This window comes from Calidris pugnax, unplaced genomic scaffold (assembly GCF_001431845.1).
Source record: "Calidris pugnax isolate Ruff unplaced genomic scaffold, ASM143184v1 scaffold704, whole genome shotgun sequence".
Lineage (NCBI taxonomy): Eukaryota > Metazoa > Chordata > Aves > Charadriiformes > Scolopacidae > Calidris > Calidris pugnax.
Window position 1 is genome coordinate 14,109 of NW_015091651.1, and position 24,044 is coordinate 38,152.

Here is a 24,044-nt window from a genome sequence, read left to right on the forward strand (position 1 = left end):
TTGGCCTTCTTGGCCACCTGGGCACACTGCTGGCTCCTGTTCAGCCCACAGGCGACCAACACCCCCAGGTCCTTTTCTGCCAGGCAGCTCCAGCCACTCTGCCCCCAGCCTGGAGCGCTGCAGGGGGTTGGTGGGACCCAAGGGCAGGATCTGGCACTTGGCCTTGTTAAACCTCAGACCGTTGGTCTTCGCCCATCGATCCAGCCTGTCCAGATCCCTCTGCAAAGCCTCCCTACCCTCCAGCAGGTCGACACTCCCACCCAGCTTGGTGTCGTCTGCGAACTGACTGAGGGTGCACTCGATCCCCTCGTCCAGATCATTGATAAAGATGTTAAAGAGAATTGGCCCCAGTACCGAGCCCTGCGGGACACCACTCGTGACTGGACGCCAGCTGGATTTAATCATTCCCCAGCCTCTCTGGGCCCGGCCCTCCAGCCAGTTTTTAACCCAGCGGAGGGTATTCCCATCCAAGCCATGGGCAGCCAGTTTCTCCAGGAGGATACTGAGGGAGACAGACAAAGGCCTTGCTAAAGTCCAGGTAAACAACATCCACAGCCTTTCCTTCATCCAACAAGCGGGTCACTTTGTCATAGAAGGAGATCAGGTTTGTCAAGCAGGACCTGCCCCTCGTGAACCCGTGCTGGCTGGGCTTGATTGCATGGCTGTCCTTCATGTGTTGCATGATGGCACTCAGGATGATCTGTTCCATGATCTTCCCAGGCACCGAGGTCAGACTGACAGGCCTGGAGTTCTCTGGATCATCTTTCCAGCCCTTCTTGTGGATGGGTGTCACACTTGCTAGACACCAGTCGGCTGGGACCTCCCCAGTGTATATAATGTAATAATAATATATAATAATTAATATAGTGTATCCCCATCCAAACAAATATGTCTTTGTCCTCTTGATAAAGAGACCCATTTTTTCTATTTGGGGGGGATAGCTCTTGGGAAAAAAAAATGATGGTAGTGATGGAAAATAACGTCCAAGAATTTGTCTGTTGCTGTTACACTGAACATAAAGTACAGCATGAGTCATTGTGCTCTTTCTTTAAAGCGCAGTTCACTTTTGAAATTAATTTTGTATTATTTTGACTGCAAAGTTTATATCCATTCCAGAGAAACTGATGAAGCAGGGGCTGACAGATTTACTTCTCTTGCAAGCTAAGTATACCATGGTGTGTTTATTACAACAAATCTGTGGGTTTGGTAATTAAAAGAAAGAAATTATTTATGCTTTACTGAGATATTTCCCCCACCCCCAACATCTCTATATAATTTTAAGAGAAAAGTTATTGTTTTCCTTTACTGAAAATGTGATAGTGTCTAAGAATGCTTATAGTAAAGGAAGCATAGCTGTAGCCTGTTTTGTACTACAGTTTCAAATAGATTTTAAATAATTTAACTTCAGATTGGAAAAGGAAGGTTGAACATACAGACTAAACCGTAGGCTGTAAAACAGATTTTCTCTTCTTGAGCTGGCTCTGGAGATGTATAGATGACTGATAGATCTGGATAGCATGAAGAGCAAAAATACCTTACTCTTTTGCTGTCTTTCCTATTTCTGTTTCACAACTATTGAAGTAGGTTAAACGTAACTGCTTTAATGCTTGCACATTAGCTGTGTTGGACTGGTTTGATGACTATTTCAGTTTTGCCACATGTGGACACTAGAAATAATGTAGGCAATTTTAATGGTATTTTAAATGGGAATTGATTAATTAATTCACATAAGAGTCTTCGTAAATCTCCCATATTTGAAAATGTCTTGTATTTCTTAATAGAAACTGGAAACTTACAGTTGATTCAGAGTCTTGGCCTGAAGTCAATGATATCTGGAGTATTGCTCTGGCTGATTGTTGCTTTCGATTGCAACATAGCAGTAAAGCACATATGAAAGCTTAGCGCTACTTTGTTTAATTAATAAATATCAGTCGAAAGGTTGACGATGTACAGAAAATCTGTCAACACTACGTTTTTGCTATGATGCATTATAGTTAGCTCGGTGCTTCCCCTATATATCAGTTCTTAGTTTGAAAAATACTGCTCTAAAAATAATAGCGATAAAGTAGAAAAACTTAATCTAAAACATTTCATTCATGGAATTACTGCAGTTGGAAGGAACCTCTTGAGATACGCTTTCCCATGACACTCTTGCCTCTAAATTGGAGAGATGGATTTGATGGATGGACTATTAGATGGATGGAAATGGCTGGATGGCTGTATCCAAAGAGTTACAGTCAACAGCTCAATATCCAAATGGAAACCAGTAACAAGTGGATGCCCCTCAAGGGTCCATACTCCAACTCCAATACGAGTACAGCCTCAGCAAGCTTGCGATTGACACCAAGCTGAGTGGTATAGTCAGTACAATGGTCCACTATTGCCCACAGGTTCTTCTCTGCAACATGGCTTTCTTGTCATTTGACACTCAGTGTGTTCTAGTGCATAGGGCTACTCCTCCTCAGGTGCAGGACTTAGCTTTTCCTTTTGTTAAACTCTAGCCTGTTAAGGACCCACTGAATGGCTGGGTGATCTGGTGTATCATCAGCTCCTCAGAGTTTTGCATCATCTGCAAACTTGCTGAGGGTGCATTCTGCCCCATCGTCTAGGTCATCATAGAAGGGGGCAGACAGTATTGGCCCCAGTATCCATTTATGAGGTGTGTAGCTTGTCACCAGATGGACTTTCTGCCTCTCTGAACCCTTTGGAATCAGGCATTCTGCCAATAGAAGTCCACTGTGAGGTGTCCACTTATCTAACCTGTACTTCGTGAGCTTTTCTGTAAGGATGTTATGGGAGACAGTGTCAAAAGCCTTGCTAAAGTAGAGATAAACAACATCTGCCACTCATCATAGAAAGCTGTCAGGTTGGCTAAGCATGTTTTTTTCCCTTAGTAAATGCATGCTGACTACACCTTCCTGTATTTCATAAGTCTGGAAATGGTTTCAAGGCACCTTCTCGGGGACTGAGGTGAGGCTGATGGGCCTGTAGTTCCTCAGATCCTCTTTCCTGCCCTTCTTGAGGACAGACGTGACATGTGCTTTCTTCCAGTCCTTGGGAACCTCACCTGATCACCACAATCTTTTGAAGATAATTGAGAGAGTGGCTTCAGAATGACATCAGCCAGATCCCTTAGTGCTTGTGGCTGCATCCTGCTAAGGCATCATGGACTTGTGTAAGTCTGCTTTGGTTTAATGTTGCTTAACCTAATCATCTTCCACTGAGGGTTTAAATCTTCCTTGCTTCAGACTTTCACTTAGGTCTCAGAGGCCTGGGGTTCCTGAAGGCCAGTCTTACTGGTTAAAACTAAGGCAAAGAAGGCATTTTTCATGCCCTTTGTCACCAGGGCCCCTGCCCCACTCAGCAGTGGGTTCACGTTTTCCCCAGTCTTTCTTCAGCAGTTAATACACTTGTGGAGTCCTTGCTTGTAGCCCTTCACGTCCTAACTGAATTCAAAACCAGGTGGGCCTTGGTTTTCCTAACCCCATCCCTACATGTGTGGAAAGCAACTCTGTGTTCCTCCTGGGTCACCTCTTCCTGCTTTCACCTCCTGTACTCTTCCTTTTAATGACAGAGTTTAGTGAGGAGCTTCTTGTTCATTTGCTGCCTTTGCTTGATTTCTTGCTTGTCTCTTACTTGTCATGATGGACCATTCATGATCTTGGAGGAGATAATCCTTGAATACCAGCCCTCTTTCTAGGGTTGTATCCCATGGGGTTCTTCCAAGCAGACCCCCAAAGAGACCAAAGTCTTCTGTCCTGAAGTCCAGTGTTGTGATCCTGCTTTTTGCCCTGTTCCTTCACCTCCCCTGAACTCCACCATCTCATGATCCAGCCAAGGCAGGCTGCCACTGATCTTCCTATTCCCAGACAGTCCTTCCATGTTTTTAAGTATCAGATCCAACGGAGTGCCTCAGAGACTGTTCCTCAGTCACCTGTGTTAGGAAATTATTGATATGCCCCAGGAATCTCCTGGATTGATTGTGCCCTAGTGTGTTATCCATACTGGGATGGATAATGTTCCTCATGAGGACCAGAGCCTGTGAATGTGGGGCTTCTTTGTGTTGTCTGAAGAAGGCCTCATCTACATCATCTTCTTGTAGACTGTCTGGTCTACAGATGCAGCGATGTTCGCTACACTTCTCTGCCTGCTAATCCTGCCTCATAAGTTTTTGACTGATCCCAAAACAGAGCTACGCATATTCCAATTCCTCTCTCACATAAAAGGCAACACCCTGTTGTTGCCTTCCCGGTCTTTCCTTCCAGAAGAGTCCATTTATCATTCTGGAAAAGGTGTTGTGCAGGAGATTGGAAACAGGTCTTGGAGGTAGGTGCTTTTTGTGGCTGGAGTACTAGAAAATGTATGTTTTATTATAAAACTAATACATGACTTACATCCTGTTAAATACCATCTTCTAAGAAAATATTTAGGTTGGTTTTAGGTGCAGACATAGAGGAGACAGAATGCTAATAATACAAAATAGGTGTGAAAAAAAAGTTATCTACTGTACCTGCAACTAAATTTATAAATGAGATTCCAGGAAATTTCGCAGGTCACAGTGGCGTTTAAAATGATGGAACACTGAAAATGGGGGATTTCAGCAAAGGCACTTTCACAGATAGCAATGCATCCTTTTGCTGAACCGCTAAAGGTATTTATGGATATGGCAACAATCCCTCACTCACCTCTATTTCAAGTGTTTGCCAGATCCCTCACGTTTATTTCCTCACCTTTTAATATTTTTTTTTTAATTTTACTGTATGTACTCTTCTTTCAGACACTCATTTTTATTCAAAGTCTCTATTTTATTAATAATTGCAGAGCTGTTTCTCTTTCAACCTGTTTCCCCCTCTCCAGTTTTGATACCTTCTTTCCTCTAAATTATTTTTCCACAGTATGAGGAAAAATAACTTCTTATTTCTGTTGGGAAAAGATTCTGCTCCTTTGCCTTTAAAGTTTTCCTCTTAAAGTTAAATTATTTTTTTATTAATTCTTTTATTGTTTCAGAATGATTAATTAGAAGAGTGGATATAAGACCAAGCATGCTAATTCTGTTTTAAAAATATACTATATATAAATATACACCTATTACGCTATTGTACTGTTATTTAATGGCTTTGAGTGCCTAACTTGCCTTGTAGTGTAGTATTCAGTTATAGTCATACAGCATGCCTAACATCTCTTCTTCTACAGTCATGTGCCTCCTTTGGCTCTCTGATATTAAAGATATGGAAGAAATTGTGCTTAGGCAACTAAGTGTCTAACTTTTTCTAGTCCGTAAGTATGTAGAAGTAAAAATACGGCTTTTTTTAAAACAAAATACCTGTCCTGACTGCATTCTAACTCGCCTGACCTGTTTTATGCCAGCATATCCATTGGAATCCATTGACTAATTTACATTTAGTGTGTCACCAGTCCATCACAACTACTGCACTTCATTTGTGCATTCACAGTGAGTGTGTTCAGGATGCTTCGTCTTTTTCTTTTTCCTGTTTAATATGAAAATTAATATGAAAATTGAGATGGTTGTGAAACGTCCAAATATGTTTTACACTGATAAACTAGAGTTATTTCCCACCAAGCTTGTTTCATCAATATTTTCACTGAACCTAGAAGTAGCATCGTGTAGATACTTCTGTAGTAGTAGAAATAGTATCTTGTTGGATTATTGGGGGGGATAGTGGAAATGTGCAAAACGTACTCACAACTTAGAAACCCATGTAGAGCAGAACTTGGATAATTATACTATTAAGGCCTTGCTTCTAGGTTGATTATCTGTTACTTGGCACACACTTTTGGAAAAAAATGTGGGATCAGTACCAAATCAACTCCATGTCTCTGGATCCACTTGATCCTATTTGTGTTCAATGTAAGGCACCTGAGAGAGTGTCTTGTTACTACTTGACCGTTGCTTGCTATCAAAATACTCAGTCTTAGCCAATATTAGTCAAAAATAGTAAATACTTTTAACAGCATCTTTTTTTTTTTCATGTTTATCTAATTGGGAGAAGTAAATTGCATAGCAAATATTAGGGTGGTATTTTGGGAATAATTTTGAAGAATTATCCCTTCATTGCCCTTTAACTGCTGAATCATGTTGTTTGGTTTGTAGTTCATTAATAGACTATGAACTATTGCCTAATTAGCCTATTATTTAAACACCTTCAAATTTACTTCTAAAATCTGTATTAAATTTTATTTATATATAGTACACGGTTGGCATTGGAGCAGTTTGATCACTTGAAAGGTATCATTTGTCAAATATTAAACAACTTTATTTCTATAAATGTGTTCTGACTAGTTCATACACTGGACATTAGTACATAACTAAGAAGAACTCATATGACTTACGTGTCAGAGTTAAATTTATTTATGCATCCTCTGTTAACTTGGAAACTTCCTTCTTAATTATGCCTTTAAGATTTAGGCTCCTTTTACTTGATTAAACTGCCAAAATATTAATATGTAGGCACAAGGCTTAATTTCAACAAATAACTAGTGTTGTAAGCTACTGCAAAAGTGTGTAACAGGCCATTTCTATGTAGCTCCTGATATTAGGAAAGCAGTTACAATGGTAAAGTATTAGTTATTGCAGTGATCACAATAGAATATAAATACAGCAACTTTATATCATCAAGGTTGTAAAACTACCATCTGATTGTGGGAAACTTTAAAGGGTGAAATAATGTATGGGAGGTGGAGGAGGTAAGGGAAGGTAAAAGTCAGCTCTAATTATATACCAGCATAACTAGATTGCTGTTCCATCTTTATTTTTTTTTCTTCAAATAAAAATAGGTGTTTATAAGGTCAAAGCAGTTTTCTAGTGTATATTCTTACACTGATTATTTTTGATTCTGCTTATAGATAACCATAGTGATGCTAATTTCTTCACTGTTACTGTTCTCAAAAAATAAATTTTGCTGCTGAGACTTGTATAATTTTTTTTCCTCACTGAAGGCTTAAAAGGTCCAGAACAGCATTTGACATTTAAAATAACCATGTATTTAAACTACTGAGAACTCCTTTTTACTTTTCTTGGCTGAAGTTTTATCATTTAAAGAAAGCTGGTACTAATGTAAACTAAAACATCTGTTCTTAAACCTGAAGGATGTTGAGATAAAACAGACATTCCTAGTCCTATGCAATTCCTGAAAAATAAACCTATTACCTAAATGTTTTGCTAGACAGGTAATATTTTGATTTTGGATATGCATTACAAATTTAAGCATCCTCAAGCAAATAATTGTTTAGAGTGATAAACAATGCATACAGTAACGAAATTCAACTTAATCAGACTCGTATTTTCATATTTTAATGCTTAAAAAATAATACAAGACACTGTGATAAAGGATTGAAATAAATTTTGAATTTCTTCATGTACTATAATATTTTTCTTTATATTAAGAATAATTTCAACTAGTAATTCTGCACTTTATGTAGTTCCTTTTTATGTAGGGAGAACAATCCAGGTTCCTGTGCTAGGTGTTCAAAGGGCTGAGCATATAGTCTGAGTTTTGAGATAAGTACATAGAGGGAAGTGGGTGTGTCACTAAAAAGTAAATTTCAATTCTTCTGCTAGATAGAGAGTTTGAAGTTAGGCTAGGCAACTTCAGGGAAGCTAAGAAGGAAAAAGACAATTTGAGCTCATAAGTAAAGAAATAATGAAAAATATTCTGGGCCTCCCTTATATTCAAACTGTGTAACTGGAAAAGTAATTTTTATGATTGAAGAGCCTTCTTCTTAGTGATAAAGAAGAAAAGGAGATATCCACTTCCATCTTCATCAAGTAAACCCTAATTTCAGGCAGTGTTTGACTTTCCCTGCTTTTGTGGCACTGTTTTGTGAAATATTTTCTTTAAAAAGAAAAAACCTCCAACATACCCCCAGAAAGCCCCCCCAAATCAGAAACAACTAATTGATTGTACTATTTAATACCTATTATATAAAACTATGAAGAAGATATTCTTATTATTACAGTTCTATGATAGTGTAATTTTTGTAATTACTTCTATAAGTAAGACACATGCATGTTTCCATTAAGGAATATTTATTCTTAGGCTTTCTGTTTTTGTGGAGCAGTTGTGGATCTCATTGACGGTTTTAATAGTGAATTGTGCTAAACACCTTGGCTTGAACACAAGAAAATCTGCACTAGATTATGATGAAATTACCTGCTTCTAGGGAGATCTTGCTCTCCTTTCTGCCATCTTGAGTCCTAAGTGTTTATCAGATATTTTTTTTCAGTATTGTTATCACTTCCATTGGATCTGCCTCATTTGGGAACTTCCCTCTTGTAAATAGAGTCAAATGTAATTTTGGTCACTAGAGGAGAACGATTCCTGGGTTTCTATGGAGTCTGATCATATCTCTGCCATCTGGGAATTCCATTACCTGTACAGAATCCCCTCATGACTGGCCAGAAAGCAGCTGCATGCAGCTGGAGTGCTGAGAAGTTGCTTCAATGAATGAGGCTTGGACTTGTTGCTTATGAAGGTTCATTTTAGCCATGTATCACTTTATCACAGTCAACGTTATGGTTTTAAACTAGATTAAGCAGATTTTAGGTACCCTATCCTATACAGTTGTTACTTACTAAAAATATGGTGTCCATGTTAACTGAGGAAAATTATTCAAGGCTTTATGGTATTCAGCCAAAAATACAGTAGACAGGAGACAATTCTCCTTGCATGCAAGGAGAAAGAGGATATTGTAGCTATCCTGGAACAAAGAATACAGGAGTAGCCTGAAGATATCTAATATCTCACATAATATTTTCATGAGACAGTTCTCACATGGATGAGGGTCTAGTGGCACTTGCCCCCCTTCTTATGTCAAGGTTGTCTGCCTTTACTTGCACATTCTTTTGAGAAACGAATATTTATTAAATAAAAATAGCAGTTCTTTGAGACATGTTGCAATTCCTATGACAGTACTTCAGAAACTTTCAACACATTCCTGTTCTGTCACCACCAATTAAATTAACTTATCAGATACCAATCGCAGCCATAGTTGATGAATTTTCCATTGCACAATAGAAAACTCAATAGTATTTTTCTTTAAGGAGTAAACAAATTTTTAGTTCATTTTTTGGTGTTTTGTATTTTTAATCTCTACTGCACTACCTTAGGTTGTCAAATGTGACCTCCAGTCTTTTAAATACCTTTGCACATGCTTAGTAAATCTGCATATATCCAGTTGAGGAGGGCAATAGCCCAGCGAGGTTTGCTTTCACTTTTTGATAAGTGACTTTTAACCAAGAGCTTTACTGTGAGCAGCATTTGTGCCCCTCTGAAGAGGGGAGCTGCTCACAAGAAGAACATGTCCTCATCATGGATTTTCTCATCTGGATTAGGCAATTTGTGGGAGGTCTGACAGCGTAAAATACCAAGAACTTTCAAAGTGAGAGTGTAGCTAAAGCTTTCTGTCAAATTCATTCCTAATGCTACAGACTTGTAAAATCTGTTTACATTTTAATTTGTCTTAAAGAAAGCATGAGCTTGTTTCTGCATCCCTGCCAGCTGGGGACTGAAAGGAACTGAATGACTCTCGAAAGGGGCATCTGGCTTCTAGAAAGGAACTGAATGACTCTCGAAAGGGGCAGTGTATGTATGGTCTTAGTTTTTAGAGTTTGAGGAAGTGGTATTAGTGTCCAAATTAAAATCCCTTTGCTTCTCACTTTTTTTTCAGCAACAGGAGGGATCTTGCTGTTAGTATTCTGTCCTACTCTATTTTTTTTATTTTTTTTTGAGAAAAGTGTGATCTCTGTTCTGTCTTTTGGGGTGTTTTTTGTTGATGTGTTTTTTTTTTTTTACTGTGGAGTTTTGGGTGGGGTTTTTTTGTTTGGTTTTTTTTTGTTTTGTTTTAAAATGCAGCATATTGAAGGGATTGAAGAAGAGAGCTGTGGAGAGAGTTAATACTATTCAAAGCAAAAAGTTTCAAAGATGAGGACCATGGTTTTTCCATCACTGGAAGGATGGAGAGAGTGTGGGGAGGGGGAAGAGTTTGTTCTAGAAACAGTGTAATGGCAAAGTGAAAAAGGTCTAGAGAGTGAATGAATGTTAGATAGAGTAATGGAAAAGTCAGTCACTGATATGCATGTACAAGACTTGGAGGGGAGTGCAGTTCTCATACTGAGACAATGGGAAAAGGGAAGGCTGTAAGAAGAAAAAAATCAAATTTTATCCATGTGAATTCTGTTCATGTCACTTTATCTCTGCTCCTTTTTTGGGCAAGAGACAAGTTGCTAGGCAGGTTTTGTTGGGTTTTTTTAGTTCTTTCCTTGTTGAAGGCTTTCTATAGTTGGAGAGATCTTCTTTGTATGTCCACATATAGTTTTTATTACTGAGGTAAATAGAAATTTCAGCTGAAGAATAGATTTGATTCAAATATTTTTTTTTCCCACTGTCCCCCTCTTCATGTTTTCATCCTTCATCCTTCAATTAATACCCTGCTCTTTTGCTTTCAAAAGACTGACTTCTGTTACAAAAGAAATGGTATTATTTCTCAAAGGATCTTTCTCACAATTTCTCTTTTTAAATCTTGTTATCAAGATCGAGAAGTAAATGGAGTGTGTAAAAAAAATAAAAACAGCCCCATCACTGCCTGGAATCTTGACTTCCTTTTGAAGAGTGCAGGTATATGTCTATTATTGTTGTTTTCACTATAGATTTGTAATTTAGAATATATATCTGTATGAGTCCATTTGCCTTTTGTAGTAAATTTCTACAGTAATAACAACTTTTATAAAATGGATTAGATGACATAGCTTAATGATCTGTAAACTTGAAAATCTAGCAGGTCAAGAAGTTTTTCAATTTGCAATTAAATTAAAAAAAAAAACAACAACCACAAACTAAAAAAAAAAACCAAACAACAAAGCCCCAACGTTATAATAGCTTTTAGTTACCTATAAGTAACAATGTGGTATCAGTCATTGCTGATATGTAAGATGACTTACATCTGATGTGTTCTGGCTTAAATTAAAAAAAAAAAAGCCATGATTTAAGAGAACTCTTTGCTTAGAGAAAGAGAATAGATTAAATATATCATCCTTTTAATAGATGTATTATTTTTTTCCGCCCACCCGCAGAAATGCAACTTTTCTCTTTTGGAGTAATTAGTTTTGCATTTAGTTGTATGACATCGGTATTTCACAATAAGTAAAATGGAGAAATCCCTTTTTTCTTTGGTTTATATCTCCTTCCCTTAGCTCACAACTTAACAAATAAATAAAAGCATGTTACAGTTTTCACATAGGAATGCTCCTTAGATGTCTAGGTCTGTACCTGGGCCCCAAAGTGTGAGGGGGGATTTTGTGGGTGGTTGGTGGGGTTTTTTTTGGTGTTGGAGTTTTGAGGTTTTTTGATACAAATACTTTACAACTAGAACTTCATCGATGACAGGCAACTCAAGCCAAAGGTATGAAACACAGACTTAGGAACTCAATAATGTAATCTATTTGTCTTATGTGTGTTGCTTGCAAAGGAAGGAAGCAAGACTATCTTCTGTCATGTATGAGTTTAACATCTATTTATTTTTAAGAAACATGAGTTTAGTTGCCTCAGAGGTGGTAAGCAGTAAAAGAAATAACCAAGACCAGACTGATGCTCATCAAGCAACACAAAAATTGAACTGATTTTCGGGAGCCCATGTCAAACGTGCCATCAGGGAAACAAGCAGGAGGAGCTAGAGCTCCATGTGCAGAGGCTGAACTATGATGTTGAAATAACCGTGATGTGTTGGGGTACTTTGTGTGGCTGGATCTCTAGTATGGCTGATGGCTATCTGTTCATTAGAAAGGCAGGAAAGATGAAGAGCTGAGGGTGTTATTTATAAAAACGACCAGCTTCAGAGCACAGGGCATAGGAGAGGACAGACCACAGAGTTCAGGAGAGCACACTTAGGTGATGAGAGGGCTGGCTGTCGCTATGAGGGAGTTCTGTATCAACTCATCTGATTATTGAAGAGGGGCAAGTAGGATGATGTATGGATCTACAGGCTCGCCAGCCTTTTGGTCTTTGGGAAAATCATGGCGCAAGTGCTCGTGGCAGCTGATTCTGGGCAGATGAAGAAGGTGATTGGGAATAGCCAACATGGATTTACCAAAAGATAAGGCAGGCCTGACCATCCTGATTGCTTTCTGTGATGAAATATCTAGACTATGCATGAGAGGAATGCAGTGGACATCTTATAACTTGACCTCAGCCTGGAGAAGAGAAGGCTTAGGGGGAACCTAATAGAAGATGTACAAGGTTTTCAGAAAAATGGAGCTGCACAGGCTCTGCAAAGATGAGGATGGATGGATGGATGAGTGGAAATTGTCATAAATTGAAACATGGGAGGTTGCAACTTGGTATAAGGAAAAAGATGTTTTTAGGATGAAGATAAATATTGGGCTGTTTATCCAGCAAGGTTGTAAAATCTCCATCCTTGGAGGCTGTCAAGGTCCGACTGGACAAGAATCTGAACGATCTGGTCTGAATTCAGTGTTGATCTTGCTTTAAGCAGGGGATTCAACTAGATGACCTCCAGAGGTTCCTTCCAACCTGAATGATTGTGTGATTTTGTGATTTAATACTTTGGTCATAAACTGAGAAAAATAAATAGCCCGCTCCCAGTCACTAAGGTCATAACTCAAGTCCAGGGGATACTCCCCATGCTGAATTATTTGGAATATTTTACTCCAATCTGGCCTACCTCATTGCCAGCAAAAAGATATTAGCAATTAAGGGCAGGGTCAGGAAAGCCTGAACCAAAAATGTGATTAATGCAGTATTTGAAATGTTACGCTAATTAGAATATCAGTTACTGTAAACTTAAATCACTGTTGAACGGAATATAACATTTTTGGTGTTTTTAAATATATCTGCTTTGTTAGAATAGGAGTTAATACTGTGAAACCTGTCTGTATCAGATTTTACAGTAAGCAAACTATAGTCATTCAGAATGTGGAACTGCATGACTAGCTCCCTGTGATACACAATAACTACAGAGAAGGTTGTCTTATAAAATCTGTGTATCTGTGACTTGGATACCTTTTTCTGGACTGTGGGAGATGCTTCCTTCTAGTTGGAATTTTTCTGATATTAGGAAACAAACCCTTCAGAAACCATATTGAATCTTAAAATAAGGGATAAGAAGTTAATTCTCCTGCTTTCTTGATTTACTTTTTTGTTGTCTGTGGTGAAGGTGTAACTTGTGTCTCTTTGGATTGTTTCTGGGTTTTTTTTCCCCCTACACACTTAGATTATTTATGGATTTGTCAGATATGTAAAACAACCAACAATTTAATCTAGAAGTTTACAAGTTGATAGCAGTTCTCTGGATGTAAGGAAAATGTTGGAGTAAGTTGCAGATGCAGCTTACATTATGGGTTGGGCAGTATGGTCTAACTGACAAGGGTTGATTTTTATTTCATTAAACCTCTTTTCTCGTCAACAACAAGCCTAGGAGAAGCTTGTCTTGGAGATCTTCAGGTGAGCAAGTCTATATAGGGCTTTGCTGTCATCTTCAGTACCCATTTTTCATGTCATTTGGATTAGCCCAAACTCCTTGATTTGATGCTCAGTTCCCCAAACTGTTGTTCGTTTCATCTTCTCACCTAAATTCTTGTCTAATAGAAAAAATACAGCAGCTTGATTAAAAGATATTTATTTGTCTTGCTGGTTGTCCAGCAAGTTCTGTCATTTTTGTTCAATTTGCACGTCGTACCCTTCATCCGTTGTCTTCAGGAAACAAACGAAGCATTTGTAGCTCTGAATAAATATAGCAACTACTTTGTGTTGTAGCTGCTTTGCTTGTACTTTGGTGGGAAAATGGGTGTTGATCAGCTGGTTTTAAAAGAGCATGTCTGATTTGGAATATTTTTACTATTCCAAAATGTATTTACAAATCAGAAAATGAATTAAAAGTGGAAGAAGAGGTAATCACTGTTGTTTTCTTCCTGAGCTTTGTATCCAGAAGCAGCCAAAGAAAATAATTCAGACACTGAAAATGAAAAGAAGATGAAAATACAAAGATGCAACTTCTTCTGCTGTTGATTTTTGTAGTAAATAGCATTGCTTACGTTGTACTTCAACTTATTTTCATACTGGAAAAACAAGGAAGGAAGAAAGCAATTTGCTCTTTTATTACCTTGGGAAAATTTCAAAGGTATGATAGAGTCTTTACAAACAATCTTATCATGAGTTGTTACTTTATATCTTCTAGAATTAACTCTCAGAAAGTTTTTATTCATGCTTAAGTGGAATTTCTGCCGGAATGCTTTTGAAAGAATTGAACTGAGTGTCAAGTGTCTTCATAGTCATCTTGGGTTTTTAAACATACATGAAAAGACTAAATCTATCCTCTAGGAATGTGCTATGAACATCATTATGTGTTGTGAATAGTGGAACTGTATGAAAATTCAATATGCATTCTTTCAATCAGTTATGTTTCTAAAACATATGTTGATGAATTCTGAAAGGTTAACAAAGCTGCAGATGGAAATGTTACCAATTTTTGGCAAAGAAAGTATCTTTAGCTCAATTCTAGTTTTGTTAATATTAATGGTGGTTTTGATTACTATTCCCTGTGAGGTTTGAAGTTTCATATGTTTGAAACCAGGAATAAAAGGTTATATCCAGAATAAATATTGGAAAACAACATATATGCTGTAGTAAACTGCAAACAGTGGGTCCTTTGGAAGAATTCACCTGTGATAGGTCCATAAATATGCAGCACTCAGCTGTTGGTTGCTTTGTAATACAGTAGCAAGTTCATTTTGGTATTTCCTGTGGAAAAGTTTTGAGGAATAAACAAGCAGCCTCATTATTAATACCTAGTAGATTAGGGCTTGGTAAGTATGATTATGGATCACAGAATGGTTCAGATTGGAAGGGACTTCTGGGGGTCATCTGTTCCAATCCCTGTGCTCAAGCAGGGCTACCAGTTGTCCAGGATAGTGTCCGGATGGCTTTTGAAGGTCTGCAAAAAAGGAAGACACCACCATCTCTCTGGGCAACCTGTGCTAATGCTCGGTCAACCTCACAGTCAAAAAAAGCGTTTCCTGATATTCAAACAGAGGTTCCTGTGTTGCAGTTTGTGCCCATTGCCTCTTGTCCTGGCATTTACACCACAGAAGAGAACCTGGCCCTGTCCTCATTGCAGCCTCCCTTCAGATATTTATACACATTGATAAGACACCCCCCCCAAGCCTTCTCTTCTCCAGGCTAAACAGTCCCAGCTCTCTCAGTCTTTCCTCATGTGAAAGATACTTCAGTCCTGCATTCATCCTTGGGATGGTTTGTTGGACTCTTCAGTATGTTCATGGTTTCTTTGTACTGTGGAGCCTAGAGGTCAACACAGTACTCTTGGTGTGGCCCCACCAGTGCTGAGTAGAGGGGAAGGATCACCTCCCTTGACCTGAGGGCAATGCAGCCCAGGATACTGTTGGCCGCCTTTGCAGCAGAGGCACATTGCTGGCTCATGTTCAACTTCTTGTCCACTGAGACTCCTCAGGTCCTTTTCTGCAAAGCTGGTTTCCAAATGGGTGTCTCCTGGCGTATACCAGTGCATGTAGTTGTTCCTCACCAGGGGTGGGACTTTGCACTTCCCCTTGCTGAACTTCAGGAGGTTCTTTCTAGGCCATTTCTCCCGTCCCTTTGGATGTCAGCTTGACCCCCTGACTCATCCACCACTCCTCCCTCTTTTGTGTCATCTGCAAAATTGCTGAAGGTACACTCTGCCCCATCATCCAGATCGTTAATGAAGATATTAAGCAGGATCAGACCCAGCATTTACCCCTGGGCTATACTGCTAGTTTCTGGCCTCCAGCTATAGAATTCATGCCACTGATTGCCACCCTCTGGGTTTGGTGCTTCAGCCAATTTTCAGTCCACCTTACTGTCTGCTTATCCAGCCAACAAGTCAACAGCTTCTCAATGAGGATCTTAATGGACACAGTGTCAAAGTTTGTATTGGAATTTGGGTAGACAATATCTGTTGTTCTCCCCTCGTCTAGCAAGCCAGTTGTTTTACCATAGGAGGTGGTCAAGTTCTTCCCCTTGGTGAAGCCATGCTTGCTATTCCTGGTGACTTTCTTGTTCTTCCTGTGCCTGGAGATGGTTTCCAGGATTGGCTGCTCCCTCACCTTCCCAGGTACTGAGGTGAGGCTAACCAGCCAGGTCAACCAGGCTTACCAGAAGAAATTCCTGCCCTTTTTGAAGATAGAAGTGATATTTTCTTACCTCCAGTCCTCAGACACTTTTCCCAGTCACCATGACCATTGTGAAAGTATTGAGAGGGGCCTTGCAATAACATCAGTCAGGTCCCTCAGCACTTGCGGGTGCATCCCATCAGGCCTCATGGACTAAATTGTGTCCAGTTTGTAGTCTTCTGCAGTCTTTTTTGTCCCCTTGCATTCTGCAGGTCTGTTTCCTGAGAAAGAAGGAAAGTTCTCTTTGTGTAGGTTTTTTTCATACATATATATATAAATATAGTATACTATAGTAGAGCAATACATAAATGCTAATATAAATATATGTAGTATATAAAATTGTGTTGGATATCAACACAATACCTTCAATATCAGTAGCTATTGATGACAGCTGGCAACTCTTTCCAAGTTAATATTTTGTTCTTTTTGAACAATGGTAGAACTGAATTTAATCTGAGTACTGATGCTCTTGAGATAAAAGACATGAGAATGTCCTAATGAAGGTAAGAATTCCTTTCATACTTAAACGTGTTGTTGAATGGAAGTGTTCTCTGCTGTTAGCTTCCCTGGGATTGTTTTCCTGTTTCTGTTTTCTTCCCTGCTTTCTCTTGCTACTGTGTCCCATCATTTAGATTATGTGGGGAAGTAGAACGGCATCAGTGGTATAAAATGCTCCTGGCTACAACTACCAGTTGTAGTTCTGTCCCAAAGAAGTATGTATTTATGTATCTATCTAATGTTTTAGAAACCTGAAGGCAGTCAGAGAAGGCTTTCTGAGCCAAAAGAACTGTGCTATTTACTGTATCATACAATTTTCCTAGCAAAATGTTTATTAATACTAAAAACATTTAGTATTAATTAACAGATAGTTTGGCATGTGAGTTAACTCTTGTTTTTCTTAAGTCCTCCTCAGTGGAGAGTGTCTGCATTTACATCCAGTAGAAGAAATGAGTAGATATAAACTGTAGTTTTAATTCATACAAAATTAATGTCTTAAATATGACAGGGTAGAGATCCATCTTATCCACTGCAAATACTTGAAGAATATAGTTACATGTGATATGGGAACTATAATTATGTTTTGGGCATGTACAGGCTCTTCCATACTATTTCCTTTACATAGTTCTTCACATGTGATCAGTCATAACATCCCCCAGCAGACTGGTCCATTCACACTCACTCAGCTCTGGCTCAGCTCAGTTCTAACTCAGCAGGAAATGTCCTCACCACTGTATTAGGAAGTTACTCATGGAAGTTTCTTTGCTACCTCACTTCATTATTCACTTCAAAGTCTTCTGTTGTTGTATACTCCAGGTAGCAATGGTATTTACTTGTATAAAAGAAATGATTAGTGCCTCCTTGGGTCCTGTCGTGAGTTTCAGGTTGTGCGTACTCTATAGTCTTTCAGTTATATAGGGAAATCTGAAATCTTTCTTTTCCCCTCTATAAGAACATTTGTACTTATCTTTAGGTTCTCAGCTCTATCTTTCATTAGGATGGTGTGATGCTGAGACTAAAGTGAAAATGCTTGCTTTGCTATAGACCTGGAGGCAATCCTGTGTCTTAGATCTGGAGAGCTCACATTATTTCACATGAACAGAAATAGTGACCAATCTGTATTTTATATACAATAGCACACTCTAGTGTGTATATTAATTAGCCATTATGGACTGATTCTTACGACATTTAACTTAATTTTTCGGTGATTTTGTTCTGTTCTACTCAGTAAAATTATTTTTTTCTCTATTCTTGGGTGAATTGGAGGAAATGTGTATCTTCAAATAAGAAGTTGCCAGTTTCCTAACAGAATCACTATGATACTCCATGTTATTTATTATTTTTTAAAATGATGCTTTGAAAGAAAAAAAGAGCTGATAATTTTTGGGGAGAGGAAAATCTTGATGTAATGGAGGAATTGAGTCCAATATGAAAAGTCTTAATGATATAATTGCATACAGCAAAACTGCATAAGCTAGATTGGAAATTTGTCTTTTAGTTACCTACAGTGAACTACGGGTTGCCTTTTTGCATTAGTAAAGACCTTAGGAGGGAAGAGAGTACATCATTTTCTAAGATGTTGGCTCGGACTAATTATGAAGCTAATTATGAAGATACCACAGCCTTACAGAACACAGGCAGTCAGCATCAACTCAGATGACTGGCTTGCATGTTTAATACAGTAATGTAAGGCACTTAACAGGTGTTACAGAAACATTGTACAGTTAAAAGTGGGTCCTTTGTTTTAAGTTACTATTTCATTGGCTTGTTTTTCCTGACTTCTTTTTAAACAGGATTATAAAGTAATATAAAATGTAAAAATCACAGAATATCAGTTGACCCCAAAATATAGGATTTTATTTTATGGATTACATTTGATTATTTGTGAAAGTGGGCAAAAATCTGGAATCTTCCTGAATTTATTTTAATTCTTCTATTATTTTTTCCCACATATAAATGTGATCTCATAGTGCTGCTTTGCAGTACTGACTTTTGCTTTATCTGTGCATTACTGCTCTGACATTTTTATCATTATAAATAGTGATTATTGATAACCTAATAAAAAAAGAGGAAGAATTAAATTAAATCTGTTTGATCAAGTGAGACAAATCAGTGGGGGAAAAAATACCTGTGGAGAAAATGTCATAAATTCAATAAGCATGATATAAATTAATTTCTTCAGTTATTTTAAAAACGCTGGGGTTTTTTGGTGTTAGTTATACATGCTATAGAACTAGGATTTTGAAAATATTATGGTGTGTACTGCTGTGGGCAGTTGAATATCAGAAGAAACTTTGATATGTAGCCATTTGCTTCCTTTTCAGGTGACTGTGTTTCGTGACCCGAATTTGCAGTATCAAATGTCTTTTTTTTGATGCTGCTTTTGATACATTCTAGGAGCACTGACACAAAATAATTTTTCTAAGCATCTGCTAAGCATCATTTTGGTCACTTATTGCTGTTACAATAGGTGTGACCTATGCAGGCATACCAGAGTGGAAGGTTAGAAGGGAATCTCTGCAGAGTCTATGAGTGGCATGAACTTTTCCCAACAATTCAGGGTAGTCTGCCTCTTAAAAAGGTAGCAGAAAAATATATCAACTTATGGGTAATTAAATATAATGAAATAAAATAACTTTGAGGTCTTTCTTGCCCCATCACATCTCACAAATCTTCTTACTGCGTATCTTACGTAGTGCTCTGAGAGCTTCCCAGTATGCACAAACACATGCCCTGCGTTTCTGTTGAGATGTTGGATGTTGATGAAGAACCCTGCTTGAACTGTTTATGCTAACAATGATTCACTTAGACTGAAATTAGTTAGAAAGCAATTCAGCTGAAAGATCTAAAAGAAGTGCTGATGCCACCGGCAGGCAGTGCCAAGCAGCCGGACAGCGGGTGGTCGGTAACGATTCCTGCTGTCACAGCCACTTCAGAAGAGTTCTCTGCCCACCAGCCTTCTTGGGAACCGCACCTCTCGGAAGAAGCTCACCAGGCTTTTGGATCCATATGTTTCCTTATATGAGTCACAAAATGATAAAAATTGAAGCATTGATAACTATTGAGCAATGAATTGCCTCTTACTTCCATACTATGTCCACACAGAATGGCTCGCGCCCGTTGAGTGATTGTCAAGATTTTGATCACAAAATAAAATAAACCCCTCTGTCTTCCAAGTTTATGTGAGATTCCATCCAGCACAAGGGACAAGGGAAGGGGATGAAAGTCCTCTGAAGGTGATTTTACTTAAATTTCAAACTTCTCAACTCATGTTTAATTCCTTTCTTAAAAGCATTTATTAAATAAAAGAAGGGAACAACAACGTTCTTTAAAAACCTCTCTCCAAAGTCATGCAAACCATGCAGGAGAATTCTACAAGAGCCAGAAAACACAAAATTCTTCTCTCTTCAACAGGAAATCTGAATATTGCATTTTAATTTCAGGTCTACACCATTCAGAGCTGTTCATAAAGCTTCCCTTTTCTTTCTTACAAGCAGACTAATAGTTCTAAGAGTAGTTATGTCAGTTCATTAAACTCATTTTCCTATGGCAAGCACACAATTTATTGAGGATGTATGAAGAACTGGCATGACCATTGTTCATCAAATTAGTGTGCTGCTGTTCTTGGAATGTTTCTGTTGTGTTCATAGCCAAATCATAAAACTCAGGAACTTTGATGTGTTTTTACTATTAGATAGTAATTCAATGCATGCACTTCCAAAATGTGTTACTTAAAGTGACTTTGGGTCTTCTCCTTATTGGGTCATATTACAAGGACCAAGCACACGTTTTTTTGAGTGATGTATCTATAAGATTTTGAAACAGTATTTTACAGACTTTCAGAAGAAAAGGCCAGCCATCCTCAAAAGGTTTGAAACGCACCTTTACAAGTTAAAAAAACCACAAACTTACAGGCCTGCTGTCTTAGCTGAAAAATCTTCCAAATAGACACAGAAAAAAAGGCAGTGTGAGGTTCATCAGACTGGATGAAGACCTCCCTTGGAGGGGGCATTTTTGTCTCTGTGTTTGTAATAGCATCCTTTCATTCTCTCTTCGACCCTTTGTAGAAATTGATTGCTAAACCTGACTCAAGCAAACTGGTGCCTTACTATTAGTTCTCTACTAATGACTTTTTTCCTCTACTTTAGGAAATATTTTAAGGAAGTTAAGTACTCTAAAACGTGTTAGGTGGAATCTTCTTGTTGCTAGTTATACCTTGGTGTTGCTGCTTCAACTTGTGTTGAAAACTTGTGGTTTGCATTTAGTACATGATCTTGAACAAGTCACTAATTCTGAAAAACTTGAGATGTTTATTCTAAGAGAAGAAACTGCATTTTTTGCTTTATCTCTTGATTTGCCTGGTAATGCTAGTGAGAGATGCTCAGAGTGAAATACCTTACTTCCTTGCTCGATGCACTTGATCCATTGTGTCTCATTGTTGCATTCAAGGTAATTCTCACAGATCTTAGATGGAAATATTACTGGTTTAACTCTTCTCATTTAGAGGCTTTTCTCAGCATGGAACGCTTTCTCTTCAGTTTTGGTTTTGTTGTTTTGTTGTTTGGTTGTTTTTTTTTTTCAGCTAGAATAATTAAGGACCATTAACTTCCAATTTCTATGTAATTCTTTTTTCATATTTGTAAGTCCAGGATATGCTACTGTAGTAAATAATTTTTTTCTCATCTTATTACCCATATATTCACTTTCCATAGGGAACATACTTGCTAATGATTTGTGAAGTTTTGGAGTTAAGCACCGGATCGCATTTTTCCTCTTTATACCAATTCTGTAGTTTTGTACTGTAAAAATATTTCTAGTTCAGCAGTTTGGGTATTTTTTTTTTACGTAAATAACATCTGAGTTTAACTAGTTTATGGCATCAATAATACCTTTGAATCACAATCTGATTAAATCTGATGTACCCAGATGCTGTGCATTGTTATCTGATATAGTAGTTTATTTACATATCAAAATATTTCTGTCTTGAATTCTTCTGCTTCATATCAGTGGTTCTTTCAGGACTTCACAAAAAAGACCAGTTCTATTCAAGAGAATCTGAATGTCTTATTATATTTGGGTGAACAATTAGAAGCTTGTATAGCTATAATTTCAAACTTTTTGCAATGATGGCCTTGTGGTGCTGCTCATTGATAACTGTGAAATGCTGATTAGGATCTAATAAGGTGTTCACATTGCAGACTCAGATAGCAAACCACGGGCAAGCATTTTTATGTAAATGCAAAAATATTAGAATGTTCCTATCTGTGATATTTTTACATAATACTATGAATAAAAAAAGTAGAGCTTTGTTTGAAAAACATGTTCTTGTGTCTTATTCAAGAACACTTTCTTGAGAACTTTACGAATAAAAACAGATAAAAAAGGAGCTATGTGCTGAGTAGGAGAAGGGTGTGCTCTTCTGAGGAAGCTGAATCTGATACTAATCCTTTTTAATGTTTTTATTAATGTAGGCAGTAAATAACATTTACTAAGAGATTTGGAAGTTGTGCCATCCACAGGTGCCAAGAAACCAGAAAAAAATCAGAGTAACAAAGAAAATCTTAAAAACATTTGGAGAACCATTTAGAATTATCTGAGGACTTATAAAGTACAATTAGGAAATAAAGAAAAATAAATTTAATGTTAGGACCAACTTGAATTGAGCATATATATTATATCTAAAGAGCCAAGATGTGCGCATTTATTCATGACAGATACCAAAAATGAGGAAAATAATTGGTGTTTACTCTGTTAATTAAAACTGCCATGCTAAGTGCCTATGTTGTGTGTAACCTTTCCATGTTTTTTACAGGAAAAACATAAGCAGGAGTTAGCAGACATGAGAAAAGCTGGACATGAAGCTTTGAGTATTATTGTTGAAGAATTCAAGGTAAATGAGTTGCCAAGAAAACACAAATTTCCAAATAATATTATTGTAACTGTATATAATAAGTATGCACTACAGACAGCCTTCTTGGGTACTGTTTATTTTGGTTGCTCAACCTCTTTCATTTTAGCACTGTCTTTTCTGTTGTTTTCCAATTTGGAAACTCTTTGGCCTGCAATTTTGCATGACATGTTTTCTCATTCTACGCTTTGGGAAACTTCAGATTAAGTAGGTGAGCCATTTTCAGTAATAAAACTTATAAAAGAGCAAATCAAAAATGTTCAGTCAATCCTGGTAAACTTCAGGTTTGAGTATTTATCACATATCCACATTTTGTACATTTTGCAGGAAAGAGGCCTCATAGAGCAATTCAGCAGGTTTTTATCTACACAGCACTAAGAGGAGTTAAGGCTGAATCTGTGACTCTTCTTTCATGTTCTTCCTAGTTCCTCTCAGCTGGCAAGATGAAACAACCAGACTTAACCATGGAGGATAAATCTGTGTCTTTTGTACTGTTATGGAAACTTCCTAGTAAGAAATGCATACAGGACACAAACTGAATCAAGTTAGGAGGAGTAGGTAAAGCCAAGAATTCTGATTAGACTTAAGTGAAAAAGATCGGATGGGAGGAAAAAAATTATACAGGGAAATGGAAAAGAAAGCTGGTTTTGAGAATGAAAAGGGAGAGATGAGACCTGGTAGACAACTGTGAGCTGGGAACACAAATCTGACAATGTAGGTAGTGAAGGGGAAATTCAAATTGCAAGTGCTCAGCAGCAGTAATTCATGACCAAGGAATGATCTGTCATGGAGGGCAAGGTGGCCCAGATGCAGAGTGATTTGAACTTGCTGGAAGCAGGAATGCCAGAGCCAGAAGGTTTCCATGTAAGGGAGTGACTTTTCCCTTGGTTATGAGGTAAGAAATATCACAGAGTTGTCTTGCAGCAATCCATCCTGGAACGTTAGTGCTCTGGGGCCACTTTTGGTAAACGGTGCTGACGCTGGGGTATGAACTGAACACTGGGGTAAGGTGCCTCACGCTGATGCTTACATGATCAGTGCTGGTGCAAGCGTGTATAATTCCTTATACATGTGTCATGTTGGATCTTTGCAGGCTCCTTGTAAAGCGGTTTATGGAGGTAGAACTGTCCAGTCCATTGTTAATTAATCCTTTTTTATGTTTAAGCACAAACATGTTTAATTTGCCTCAAGGAGCGTGACTTTGTTACTAACCTGTAAAGTAGGCCTACCGAGCTCCAAGTCTGAGAGAGCACCACTCTGTTAGGGACCTGATGATGGTTTTAGGAACCTCTGCTTGAAGACAGCCCGTGTCATAGGCTGCAGAAAAGTACAACGTAATTCCAGTCATCATATGTTTGCTACAACTCATAATTAGAAAGTCTTTTAGCGATTTTGCTAATAACTGTTGGTCGTGTTCTAGCTAATATTGAAATTGGATTATCT

General features: G+C 38.0%; 1 protein-coding gene across 1 annotated transcript in view; it reads left to right on the plus strand.

Annotated features, from left to right (window-relative positions):
* The window catches only part of CCDC91 (coiled-coil domain containing 91), a gene marked incomplete at its 5' end in the record, with an annotated part of 112,934 nt that overhangs the window by 11,577 nt on the left and 77,313 nt on the right, over positions 1-24,044 (plus strand). Inside the window, one exon of the mRNA XM_014961910.1 lies at positions 22,506-22,583. Within this exon, the coding sequence (XP_014817396.1) occupies positions 22,506-22,583 (78 nt within the window). The remainder of the gene's footprint in view (positions 1-22,505; positions 22,584-24,044) is intronic.